The 14,065-nt window shown below is 30.7% G+C and overlaps 1 protein-coding gene across 1 annotated transcript; it reads left to right on the top strand.

Annotated features, from left to right (window-relative positions):
- Positions 1-879, top strand: LOC131611061 (zinc finger protein 1-like). The gene has a single exon (XM_058883186.1). It carries the CDS (start codon positions 1-3, stop codon positions 877-879), a length of 879 nt encoding a protein of 292 aa, XP_058739169.1.
- Positions 880-14,065: the final 13,186 nt, after the last annotated feature.

The raw sequence follows: 14,065 nt of genomic DNA, 5'->3' as shown, positions 1-14,065 counted from the left end.
ATGGCATCTGAATCCTCTAACACCTCAGCCACTTCACAAGAGCAAAGTGATTCTTCTCACTCTAAAAAAAGGGTGAACATGAAGGAGATTGAACAAGATCAATCCTCAAACACAAATTCCAACAATCTTTTTAGTTTCGTCAAACTACTAGAAGACGATTCCATTCCAGAGTCGTCGAATGTGCAAGAACATGATTTTTTTAGTCCGACTCAAGTTGATTCAACATCTCGTTTTCCTACTAAGAACAACAACGAAGGGAGAGATGAAAACAAAAAGGAAGAGAAGAATTCGGATTCAAAGCTTTTTTCATGCTCTTTTTGTAAGAAGTTGTTTTCAACTTCACAAGCTTTAGGCGGACATCAGAATGCTCATAAGGCAGAGCGAACTTTAGAAAAAATGCGTAAAGAAAGGTACGACGACAATGCTTTACGTTTTGGACAACCTCGGGTTCACCCTTATTTTAGTTATCAAAATACTCTTTATAAACCTAATTATTATAACTCACTTGGGGTTAGAATTGATTCAACAATTCAAAAACCACCTTATTTTAACCCTAACCCTAACCCTAGGATTACTTCACATAGTTTTGGATATGCTAATGGTGCTTTGTGTTTACAAGAGAGATTAAACCCTTCTCTCATGTCATTGACAAACATGAGGAATGGTAATAGCATGGTTGGAAATCTAAGTATTGGTGGTGCAACTACTTTGAAGATTGAAGATGGTTCTCATAGTAAATTTGGACACTTTTCTTCAAATATTGCTACAAGTTCAAATTCAAATTCAACCAAGGTTGATATTCATCAATCAAAGTCCAACATTAAAGAAGAACCCTCCAATTCTGAATCTTGTGAACTTGATTTGACACTCAAACTTTAAATAAGTTGTTATTAATTTATTTATTTCCATATAATAATGTTTTGTTAATTTGATTGCTAGTCTCTAGTTGAACTTATGTCTTGGTATTTATTTTTTGTGGTACTCAAATTATTAGAGTATATTTAAGAAGGCAATTATTATTATTAATGAAGTTTTGATTTCCTAATTTTTTTTTCTGGAAGTTTTGATTGCTATTTGATTAGTATTACTTTTCCTTGCACATATTAGTTTTTGATTTAATTTTTGCAAAAAGTATTTTGTTGATATTAAAAATTAAACTGGGTTTGCAGTATTGTGCCATATTTATAAATAAAAAATATTGATAGTATTTTTTGTTTTGTAGACTAACATTTAATAAGCAATATTAAAAGAAAAGAAGTTAAAAAAAAAAAGAAAAGAGCACACTTCTTAAAATAAGAAATCACTGCAACGCCTTATAGAGATATAATAATAAATAATGTTATGTTACTTAAGCCCCCACAAATGAGAAAAAAAAATGATTACTAATGTTAAATAGATATTTTTTGAAATACTTTTTAAAATTAATCTAAAAAATTAAATTATAGAATGATGTGATGTGATACGATTAGATGCATATGCAATCATTCATATATATATATATATATATATATATATATATATATATATATATATATATATATATATATATATATATATATATATATATATATATATATATATATATATATATATGAAGCATATCAAGTGAGAGCATTTTAAAATGAGAGATGAGAGGAATAAATACCAATCATTGGATTCATCAAGAGAGAGAAGGTTAATGCATTAATGTGGCTATTAATTTCTCTCTCTTGATGAATCCAATGGTTGATATTTATTCCTCTCATCTCTCATTATAAAATGCTCTCACTTGATATGCTCCCTATATATATATATATATATATATATATATATATATATATATATATATATATATATATATATATATATATATATATATATATATATATATATATATATATATATATATATATATATATATATATGAGGAGGGATCAAATTACACCCTAAGAGTTACACCACGAGTTACACTCGTTCAATAACTACATTTCGAATTAATATTTTTTAAATTCAACCGTTGGATTGAAACATAATATCATATAGATCATACCTATAAAGTTTGAGCTTAATCTATAATGATTTGTTATACGATCAAGATATCCAAAGATTAACGTCAAAATGAGCTTTCATATAATGTTAATTTTGATGTAATTCAATGACATAGTAAATCATTATAGATTAAGCTCAAACTTTATAGGTATGATCTATATGATATTATGTTTCAATCCAACGGTTGAATTTAAAAAATATTAATTCGAAATGTAGTTATTGAACGAGTGTAACTCGTGGTGTAACTCTTAGGGTGTAATTTGATCCCTCCTCATATATATATATATATATATATATATATATATATATATATATATATATATATATATATATATATATATATATATATATATATATATATATATATATATATATATATATATATATATATATATATATATATATATATATATATATATATATATATATTTGTAGCTGTCAAATTATTAGAGTATATTCAAAAAAACAATTATTAGTACTAATCAAGTTTTAATTGATTATATTTTTTATTAAATTGTTTTGACTGGCAGGCTTTTTAGCGTTATTTTCCTTGTTCATATTAATTGTTTTCTTAGAGATGTGTTGTTGAGATTAAAAAATATATTGACCTTAAAATATTATGCTATCTTAATTACTTTATTTTCTTATTTTTTAAGTAGAAATAATTAAAAACCTCTACCAATGTCTTTTAATAAAATTTTAATTGTCGAAATAGAAATCAAATACTACAAAATAATGTTGCATAATACTCTTGCAAGGTTTTTTTTTTCTTTTTCTTTCAGAACCAAGAAAACCTAAGGAGGAGTAAGATATTCCCACTCATGAAGTCGGAAAAAAATGGATGATTTATTGAATGGATCATCCGCAAATTTATGGATTAACACATGTTTTTTTTTTCTTTTTATTGAAGTCAAAGTGAGTGCATCAAACTTGTGTAAGCACCGTAAACTTATGGATTAACACATGTTTGCCACACTCTCTTTAACTTCATCCTCTTTTCCTTTCATTTTGTATTACATTATGAGACATGTACGTTTCTGACACATTTTATGAGTTTATGTTGTTGTTGTTGTTGTTACATATAAAAATTGTCTGTTGTTTAAGGTTTGTTGTTTATGAATGTTGTTGTTAATATTTGTTTAAGATGAGTTTATTATATCTTATGTCGTTTGCATGTTTTTCCAACATCTTACCGAATATATAATTTTTCGGATTGCATTAGAAAATTGTAATATGATAGATAAAGTTATATTAGAAAACAAGTTATAGTACAATTCTAGACAAGAATTCTGCAGACAATTATCTGCATTTCACTCTTTAACTGTTAGGACTTGGTTTAACGCTTCTTGTTCTTCAATCTCCCCTTCCTTCACTGATAATTTTGATTGCAAAGTAAATAATATGTTGCAAAATGAAATAGAGGTGAAAGAAGGGGGGTTGAAGATGTATGAACATTAAATCAAATTCTAACAGTTAAAGAGCAAAATGCGGTTAAATAACTGAAGAATTCTTGTTTAACATTGAACGTGTAACTTGTTCTTCTAATATAACTAAATTTGTCATATTATAATATTCTAGATCATATTGAAAGATTATATGTTTAGTGAGTATTGGCGAAATAAGACTTCCACATAATTTATAATAAACTCAGTGTATATACCACAACAATTGTTTAGAAGAACCGTTGCTAAATATTATGCGTTAAAGAATATCATAATGCTTGTTTGCAATAACCGTTGTGGTAGGTAACACACCACTTGACTTATAATTACGATTGCAGGACCGTGGTGGAAAACATGATACACACAACCACCTCTTACCTCACAACAATTAGTCATACATTGTTCTTCAATCTCCCCTTCCTTCACTGATAATTTTGATTGCAAAGTAAATAATATGTTGCAAAATGAAATAGAGGTGAAAGAAGGGGGGTTGAAGATGTATGAACATTAAACCAAATTCTAACAGTTAAAGAGCAAAATGCGGTTAAATAACTGAAGAATTCTTGTTTAACGTGTAACTTGTTATTCTAATATAACTAAATTTGTCATATTATAATATTCTAGATCATATTGAAAGATTATATGTTTAGTGAGTATTGGCGAAATAAGACTTCCACATAATTTATAATAAACTCAGTGTATATACCACAACAGTTGTTTAGAAGAACCGTTGCTAAATATTATGCGTTAAAGAATATCATAATGCTTGTTTGCAATAACCGTTGTGGTAGGTAACACACCACTTGACTTATAATTACGATTGCAGGACCGTGGTGGAAAACATGATACACACAACCACCTCTTACCTCACAACAATTGGTCATACATTGTGGTATCTCTTTTCCAACCGTTGTGGTACAATACTACGGAAAAATTGCAAGATTCCGACCTTCGTGCTTAGTGGTTTGTTGATGTTTCCTTGAAATTTTTGTCTTTTGTTGGAGTTTTGGGCGCCTAAACTCTAGTTTGTTAATCATTGGTTGGTTTCTGGCCGTCTGTGTTGTTGCAGAGTTTTTTATCTCTTGTTTTTTTATTATTGGTGGTTTTTTTGCAGTTAATTTTTTAGTTTTTTTTTCGATTCTTTTAATTTTTTTATTGTTGTGTTGTTGTCTTGACACAATTTGTGTTCATGTAACTTATTTATATTTTTTTATAGGCTTTTATCTTTTTTATATTTATTTATATTTATTTGACTATTTTAAAATATAAAAAAAGAACTTTGCAAAAGAGTTTTTGAAAGAGAAAGACATTCAAGAGACTCCAATTTTATTTGAGATTAATGGTTAAAAATGCTATAATCGTGAAAGTTCATACCTTATTCTTACTTAGAAATATTATTTTATGAAATTGTATTCTAGACCAAACAAAAAAAAGTAATTGTATTTTTTTAACTATTATTTATAAATTTATAATTATAGATAAAAGATACATTATTTTGTGCTGATTATTTCCTAAAATACTTATACAATTAAAGAATTTATAACATCCATGGGTTACCAATTTTTTTTTAAGGAAAATGGAATAAAATTAGAGCACTAGGGGTGCTACAACCCAAACATACAACAATTACAACAAAAAGGGAACAAACCCCACAATCCATCAACAAAAAACTAGCCTAGGGTCCTTGCACCAAACCTCCCAAAAAACCATTAACAAACCCTTCATAAAAAACTAACAACCAATCCCACGAGAGCAATTTGATCTACCCAAAATTATAAGGAGTTTAATATCTTCACCTTTTCAAGAACACATATGAAATTCATACTATTTTGAGTTAACACACTCTCTCACTTAACTCATTTAAACAAAAAAACTTTATCTCACTTTTCCAATTTTTATTTCATGGCTTGTATTTACATGTTTCATTTCTAACTTCTTCTAATTAGATTCTCACATTGAAAACATAATAAAAAAATGAGAGAAGAAAAATTGTGGGCAGTCTTGCAATATTAATGAATCAACCCACCATAAAGTGGAGGTTTAATTTTGTATGGTTTTTTTTATTTCTTTTATTTTGTAAATAGAAAAGTAGTTATTTACTCTCTTTCTTTCCATTTTTAAATCCACATACATAATAAGAAGAAATATTAAATGATGTATATGAGTGTTCTTATCTTTTCCATTATATTATGTTGTGGAAAAGTAATAAAATTACTTTTAACACATTTAAAATAATTAATTTTTTTATACTAAAAAATAATTGTTTGAGTACTGAAGAAGAGAATTGATTTTAAGGTTTAATTGCAATTTTGGTCCCTTATTTTGTATCTTTTTCCAATTTTAATCATCCGTTTTTAAAACTACGATTTTGATCCTCTTTTGAGTTCTATGTTGAAAAAGAAACAAAAATATAGACTAATTTTACAGAAAAAAAACAAAATAGAGACAAAAATTTTTAAAAAAAAAACTTAAAAAGAGGATAAAAATAATAATTTTTAAAATAGATAGGTCAAAATTGAAAAATAAAATAAAATAGAGGGACTAAAGTTTGCAATTTAGATTTTTTAACATAAAATTATAGAGTTGCAATTTAGATTTTTTAAGTTAGTTTTTTATACAATAAATATACACATAATTTTATGTTGATTTTAGATTTTATTTATTTATTTATTTATATCTCATAATCTTGACAGATTTAATAAAAAAATAAATTATTATGCATAAATGCATATCCCAAACTTTTATCCCAAAATTAAATTAAATAAAGTTAAAATTATTTTTATATTTATATTTTGACAATTTGAATACAAAATTTTATGTGGTTTTTTTAAAGTGCAACTATTTGATAAAGAATAGAAATATATTACAGAATTTTAAATTTAAATCAATTTGTATTTTAAACTCATATATTGTCAAATATATATATATATATATATATATATATATATATATATATATATATATATATATATATATATATATATATAAAGAGAGAAATCGTTAAGATTTAAAAAAAATTATACAGAGTAATAAAATAATACATTTGATTAACCTATTTTTAATTTTTGAAATATTATAATAATAAAAATTATATTTAAATAATTTGTCTAAATCTACTAAAACTCTCTAAACCCCATCTCTAACATAATTTTTTTAGTTATCTCAAATTAAGAGATTTTGATATTGGAATAAATATAAATCTTCAAAACCCTCCTCATCTAAACCCTTTCCTCTCTTTTTTTCTAATCTGACAAACAAAGTATAAGAGAGAATTTCTTTTTTAAACAAGAACAAGATGAGATGGCACACATGATAAATATGACATCTCAATTAAGTTAGCCTCCTACAACTACTATCTATCATTTGGGTCACATGACTGAGAATGAATTCATGAAATATATACAATCAAAGTCATTGTAACTAATAACTTTTAACACACGCATGAAGAATGTATCGAATTAAGAATAAGGTTTAAATGACTTTCACTCCCTGCAATAGTAGCGAGATTCGGTTTACCCTTTTTTAAAAAAAAAAATTGGATTACCCCTGTAATATTTGGACACCTCCCTAAACGTGTAAAAACTAGGGGGAAAAATAAAAAAATATATTTTACAGGGAGTAATTTTCCTTCTTAGGGGACAAAAGACTTACAATTTTAATATTGTAGAGAGTAATCCAATATTTTTTTTAAAAGGGGTAAACCGAATCTCGCTAGGAGGGTGAAAGCCATTTAACCTTAAGAATAAAGTTAAATATACTGTTAGTCACTTTAAATATTACAAATTTTATTTTAATTTTTATATAGTTTTTAGTCTTCCATTTTAATAATTTATACTGTTAAATATAAGTGGTCTACTGTTTTTATGAAGGGTCTTGCTAACTAGTGTCTTCAGGGCAATGATTAAGCATTTAAAAAAATATTTTATAAAAAATTTAATATTTTGATTTTCGAAACATTAAATACGTAGATTATCGTGATAAATTTATTATTTTAAAATTTTAACCATTACCATGACGACACTAGTTAATATTAAATATTATTAGGAATTTACAACCACTTAGTTCAAATAACGGCAATGCTATTTCTACATCTGGAAGTTCATTTTAACTCTAGCACATATTCTAAGACAGGCAAAAAATACTAAAAAAGTAGGAAAAGATAGACTTGATGGTATATTTCTACGGTCTATATCTCATTTTTAGTGTCATTATAGCATTTTTCTTCAAATAACGCATATTAATTGAGTTACATCACTCACTTTAATATGTTTGATTGTCTTTATTGACACGTTATCTTGGTGCTTGATTTTTTTTATATAAAATTTAACTTCTATATATTCAACAAGTATTTGTCTCCAATTATAACAATATTATTGAAGTGTTTTAATATATAGATTAATTTTATTTGTATCCCTAAAACCTCTTACAAATATATCTAAAAAAAAAACCTTTAAAATTTTGATTTGGAGCCTAATTTAGAAGATTTTAGATTATAGAACTCGAAACCCCCATTTAAGCCACAAATCTCATTTTCTTCTTTTATTTTTTACTTATGCATTTTCATGCATTTCATACGTAGACTGTCCTATTTCTTCTTAATTATTTTACCCTTACATGCCTTATGCTTCAAGGATGTAAACTGTCATAAACATTGTAGCTAAGACAACATCAATGATCTCCATCAATCATATTTCAATCACTTGGATCCCACAAGGACACTTAAAAGGGGCACAACGAGTTATAGGACATGAGCTGAACACGTGGGGAATGTGAGAACATCAAGTTCTAGCGATCAGGAAGCCCTAGTGGAGATGCAAGTCGCTATGGATGAACTACATCGCTAGAATCAAAAGTGGTAACTCCGCTAGTCATGTCTAAGAGATTTATTCCATCCTCTGCATCAATCGTTCATTAGGTGTCATCAATCCATGAATTCCATGATGTCGTGAAATTCAACCGTCCTTAACAAGATTGCCTTATACTCATGACAGACACTGGCATTCAACAAAGCGAATATCAATTGGAGTTAGGATTTCTAGATCGTGAAAAGATCAATGGAATTCAAAACTTCGACCTGCCTCTAATTCTTGCAGTCACCATCGCTGAACGAAACCTGACATGATTCCCTGTGGATGACGGAAGCTCTTACAATATCCTTTACACGGACAAATTAGAACTATTAGGCTTCCAACAACATATTTGAATTCTTATAGCGGGGGGTATATTTTAGCCTTCAATGGCAAATTTGACAGTTATGATGTGAGAAGGAATGCACGAGAGATATGTAATCCTTAACTTCCTTGTAATCTCGTGTAAGAGCGCCTTTAGAGGTGTCCATAGGAGATCTTTCCTAGCAAGACTAGACATCGTGGCATCGCCGATCCATCTAAAGGTAGGACAACCATTATCAGTACCGGCGTGGAGTAGGCAAAGCATATCGAGGAGCTCACCCGCAAGGGCATTCTCATGTCAATGACAAGAGCAGAAAAAGAACCAGTGAATGCTGTAATGTTTGACCTAGTCGCGCACGAGGATGAAGTTTGATATGTTCCAAATGGTGAGTTTGACTTTGTCCAACTTCGCAATAACACTTCCGAGTTGGTAAGGGTGGGTTCCAAGCTTCCCTTGGAGGTGAGGTTCACCTTGATTGAATTTGTCCAAGCCAACAAAGACCTTTTCGCTATCGCCCCGCATGATATGCCATCAATTGAATGTGGGCTCCACCTCCCACTATGTCTCCTATCGGTGGAAGAGGTAGTCCACATAGAAAGTTGAAGTCACAACAAGCATGGTGAATGGTCTATTAGGCGCTAGATTCATTTCTAAAGAAAAGTATACATAAGGGCTGTCTGATGTTATTATGGTGAAGAAGGCCTCGGGAAAATGTGTGTCGATTACATGTATCTTTATAAATCACGCTTGAAGTATTCTTACTTGCACATTAACAATGACAAACTCGTAGATAATTCAGCCGGGTACCAGTTACTCTCGTTCATGGACAGTTCCTCCTGATACAATCAAATACTTATGTTTGGGGCTAACTGAATAAAGACGACATTCATGATCAAACATGTCAATAACTAGTACGATGTCATGCCCTTCGGGTTAAAGAACGTGGAACAACTTATCGAAGAATGATAAATAAGATCTTTCAGGAAGAGATAAGGGATACAATAGAGGATTACATAAACAACAAGATCGTAAAGTCCAGTCAGGAGGAGCTTCATGCTAAACACCTTCAGTGGGTGTTCTAGAGATTCTGGCAGTATAACTTGAGCTTAACCTAAAAAGTATACTTTCGGGGTCATAGTCAACAAGTTCATAGACTTCTATCTAACTTAGTGAGAAATTGAAGCAAACATTAGCAAGTGTGAAACAGTTATCAAAATGAGTTAGCCAATGTTGAAAAAGGAAGTCCAAAAGTAGAATGGTATGTTAACTTCTTTGAATAGATTCATTTCAAAATCCTCCATGCATGCTTTGCCATTATATAGATTTTTGAGGAAGAATATTGATTTCAAGTGGACGGATGATTGCGAATATGTGTTTGAATCCCTGAATAAACCATGGATACAGCTCCGGTACTTACCCAATAACTTTCGAGGGAAACATTGTACATGTATTTAGGTATTGCCAAGAAAGTTGTAAGTGTAGTCCTAGCGGGGGAAGAAACACAATACTAAAAAATTGTGAAAGAATCCTTGGTGTTGGTGACAACATCACAGAATCTCATAAGATACTTCCTCGCACGTTCCATAGTAGTCTGGACATATTTACCCCTGAAGTTGGTGCTCTACCAGCCATGAAAATATATGTGTTAGACGAAGTGGGCCAAAAAATTGTATGAGTTCGAGGTATCCTTCAAGGAAATGAAAGCTTTGAAGGCTCAATTATTCATTGACTTCTTGGCCGAAATGACCCTAGTACATCCAGAGCCAGATTGTAACACCCCAATTCTACCCGATAAAGTATTCGGTAATTATAACGAAAAATTAGAGTTATTCAAAAACTTTATCAACAATTGAGATGTCACATTTCGTCATTCAAATCATTTACGACATATATATCACGTCATTAAACAAAATTATTTAATCTCGCAACGGAATCACAAAACTTCACAAAATTTCAATTTAATCATAGCATCTTCACAGTATAGCTTTAAGCTACAGTTCAACAATAAAACATCACTAAAAATTCAGTAATTAAAAAATAATTAAAACACACGTTTATCCTCCGAGTGCTACGTATCAAAGCGACCACCAAAGCTGTCAAATCTATCACCTGCAGGTTACTAGTATAAAGGTAACGGCGAGACAAATAAAAGGTGAGATATCAAACCATATAAATGAAGTCATGATAAAAAGTATATTACGGTTCAAGTTATAATATATCTCAATTCACACCACCAAAAACGATTTAAAAATCAAATCACAATATCTCACACAACGTCACAACAAATCAAATGAATGAGATACGACATATGCAATATGCATGTGGTACCTAGGGCTGCAGCCCCCATCACCAATTGCCAATAAATAGAGGCATTCCAACAGGCATAAGCCTACGTCAGAGTTGCCAAATCAAGGTCGTTGCTAAAACATGCAATTCATGAGACACTGATGAAATGCAACAAATCACAAACATCACCGAATAACGTTGCAAAGGCATTCGCCTACATCACCAAAATATATCAATAATTATTGATAAGTAATCGTCACTTTATTTTTCCTACAAAATCACAAAACTCGCAATATTTCATAATATGCGTTACGTCACAACATGGCCAAAAACGTCACTAAATTACATATACCCAAATCATTTCCGGTCTCGCCTAAATTATAATACCCGATTAAATAAATTCCGGTCTGCTATTATTTAACTCCCTGTTACGGATATGCTCAAAATTACTACTCTGCTACTTCAAAACAATTATTCTGCTAATTAAATTAACAGTGCTAACAATTATTCATAACTGCTACTTGTCTGTTACTGATATACTTCTATTTCTTTATCATCCATATGCACCAGTTATACTACTACACTACTATCTTCTATTTATTTCCTTTTTATCCTATGTCGGATACTTACATTATTTAATCTATCTGTCACTTCATTTCAATTGTAATTATTCAATCCATAGGTAGTAATTTAATTATGCAATTTACATGTTCATCCCTATTAATTTAAATTCATATGGTACAAAAATATACTAACTCGGTTTACAGGTACCTAATTAGTGGGAACATACTAAATATATCACTGAGAGATTAGGTGTGCCAGTTTTAAAGAGAATTGGAAATGAAGCAATGCTGGTGGCCCCCATCCCACATATGGGGCGCTTACCCCAGGGCCAAAGGGGCGCCCACCCCACACTCTGGTGGCCCTCGCCCTCTAATATTTTCTTTAAGGGGCGCCCACCCCTTTTGCTGGTGGCCCCCACCCCTAAGCAATTTTCCTTCTTCTTCTCAGAGCCAATTTTCAATTACGGTCTCAGTTTCCAGTCCACAAACAATTTTCGATTTCAAAAAATTTCACCGTCACAGCATCACAAACTCATTCACATCACAAAGAATATACATTTATCATCATCGATTATAAATTTAATTTGTTTCAACATTACAATATCACAGAGTCACATAACAACACAATTCTTCAAACAATTTCCGGATTAACAACACAACAACATCATCACACATATTTCATGCAATTTTTAGACAATCAATCGAACAATTACAGAGATAATAAAATTCCCCAAACCCACATACAATCCATCATGTCCCCGTTTATAGAGAAAGAAACCCACCCTTACCTTGTATTCAGAGTTCGCTCTACAATTTGTTCCCGTTGAATTTTCAGCTTCCGGCTTCGCACAATTCCTCAATTTATTTTCCTTTTCATGGCAAAGCTCCCGTACCACCACCAAAACCTTATTTTCAGCTTCATTACTACTCTTCTATTGCTCCCAAATGTTATGTTTCCGGTTTTCTAAAAACCTAGATGTATACCTCACTTCTCCATTATTCCAATTTTGGCCTATAAAAAATCACATGCACATTAACTCACTTATTCACTTAGCCCACTTACTGAATTAATACACTCCCTTATTACTCTATGTCTCAAATTTTTGGTCTAATCTTAATTACTCGGAAAATCCCAGAACGATAGAGATCACTCTAATAATATCTCTAATACTAAAAATATTAAAATTCTCGATTAACTATCGATCTGCTATCCCGAAATAATACCGACTAAATCGCTCAAAATACGCCAAAACTCAATAAATAATAAAATAATCCAAATTAATAATAAATCAAAATACGGGCGTTACACAGATCACATCTAGGTGGAATTCACCAATATAATGTCTAATAGACAGCAAAGCGATGCAAACTCTGGGATGGTAGTAGAAGTTTCCCTGAGGTTCGAGTTCCCTACCACCAACAACCAAGCTGGGTACGTGAAACAACCGGATCGAAATCATCAGATTAAAAATCAATAAAGTCGCCATCGATTGTTTATTTATCCCAAGAGATGGAAAAGGAAAACATCGAGTAAAACCTAAAGGAGAAAACAAACAAAGGTCTTACGACCAAGAGAAAGGGTAAGGGTGTCGGTTACGCAAGGAGAAGGGATTAACACTCCTAACGTCCGTCGTACTCGATAAGATCCGCTCTTGTTAGTCTAATCTATGAGTGTTATCTAAAAATTTAAAGCCTAAAGCTAAAGGGAAACACACAAAAAGAAAGAGAATAGAAACACGAGGAAAAGAAAAAATATATACAAGATTGTTCTCGTTCAGGCCCCGGGACCTAATGCCTACGTATCCCGATTAAGGAATCAGAGCAGCCGTAGTTCGACTTAAATTTTTTGTATGTTTTGTGTTTTTTAAGTGAACGATTTTAAACGTCTCATTCCACTGCTGCTCAACCTTTTGAGACTTACACAATTGTCGTGGAAAGGAATTAACATGTTCTTAAATAAAAAAGAAAATTGAATTGGTTGGTGTTTTTTAATGTAGATAGTTGTGAACTGAATCCCAATGCAAGGATGCTCACCTTTCTCTATTTTTTAAAAGTCTAAAATTTATTAGGTATTTTATATTCGGAAATGCGTGTTGAACATGATGATGATATGAAAATCACTGTGATGCTTGATATTGTTTGCAGGTCGCTTGAGCTAAAAATGAAGGATATGATGCTGTTGTGTATAGAGCTGAGGTGAATCGTGAAGATGGAGGTCCTGAGCGATTGTTGGTGGTTCGTTCTGTTATGGTGCTTTGAATTTGAAGATGCGTTGGATTTGTTTTGTCAGTGAGGATGATATGAAACTATGAAAGAAGTTGTGATATTGAAGGAAAGTATGACAAAAACGGTTTAAAAGTAGGAAAAAACCGATTCGAGAAAAATATTAGCAGAAGGACTAATATGATCCGGTTAAGTTTTTGTAAAGGATTAAGTTGGGTCTATTTTTTTGTGAGGGACTAATTTGTCTTGCGTAAAGTTTGTGAGGGACCAAAATGGGTCTTCACTCTAAAAAATTAGTTGGTTTTGATTTTGGATGAGGGGTTAATCTATGAGCTCATTGATGTCTTTGAT

Source organism: Vicia villosa, linkage group LG6 (genome assembly GCF_029867415.1).
Source record: "Vicia villosa cultivar HV-30 ecotype Madison, WI linkage group LG6, Vvil1.0, whole genome shotgun sequence".
Taxonomy (NCBI): Eukaryota; Viridiplantae; Streptophyta; class Magnoliopsida; order Fabales; family Fabaceae; genus Vicia; species Vicia villosa.
Note: the sequence above shows the minus strand (reverse complement) of the source record. Positions and strands in the feature narration are given on the sequence as shown.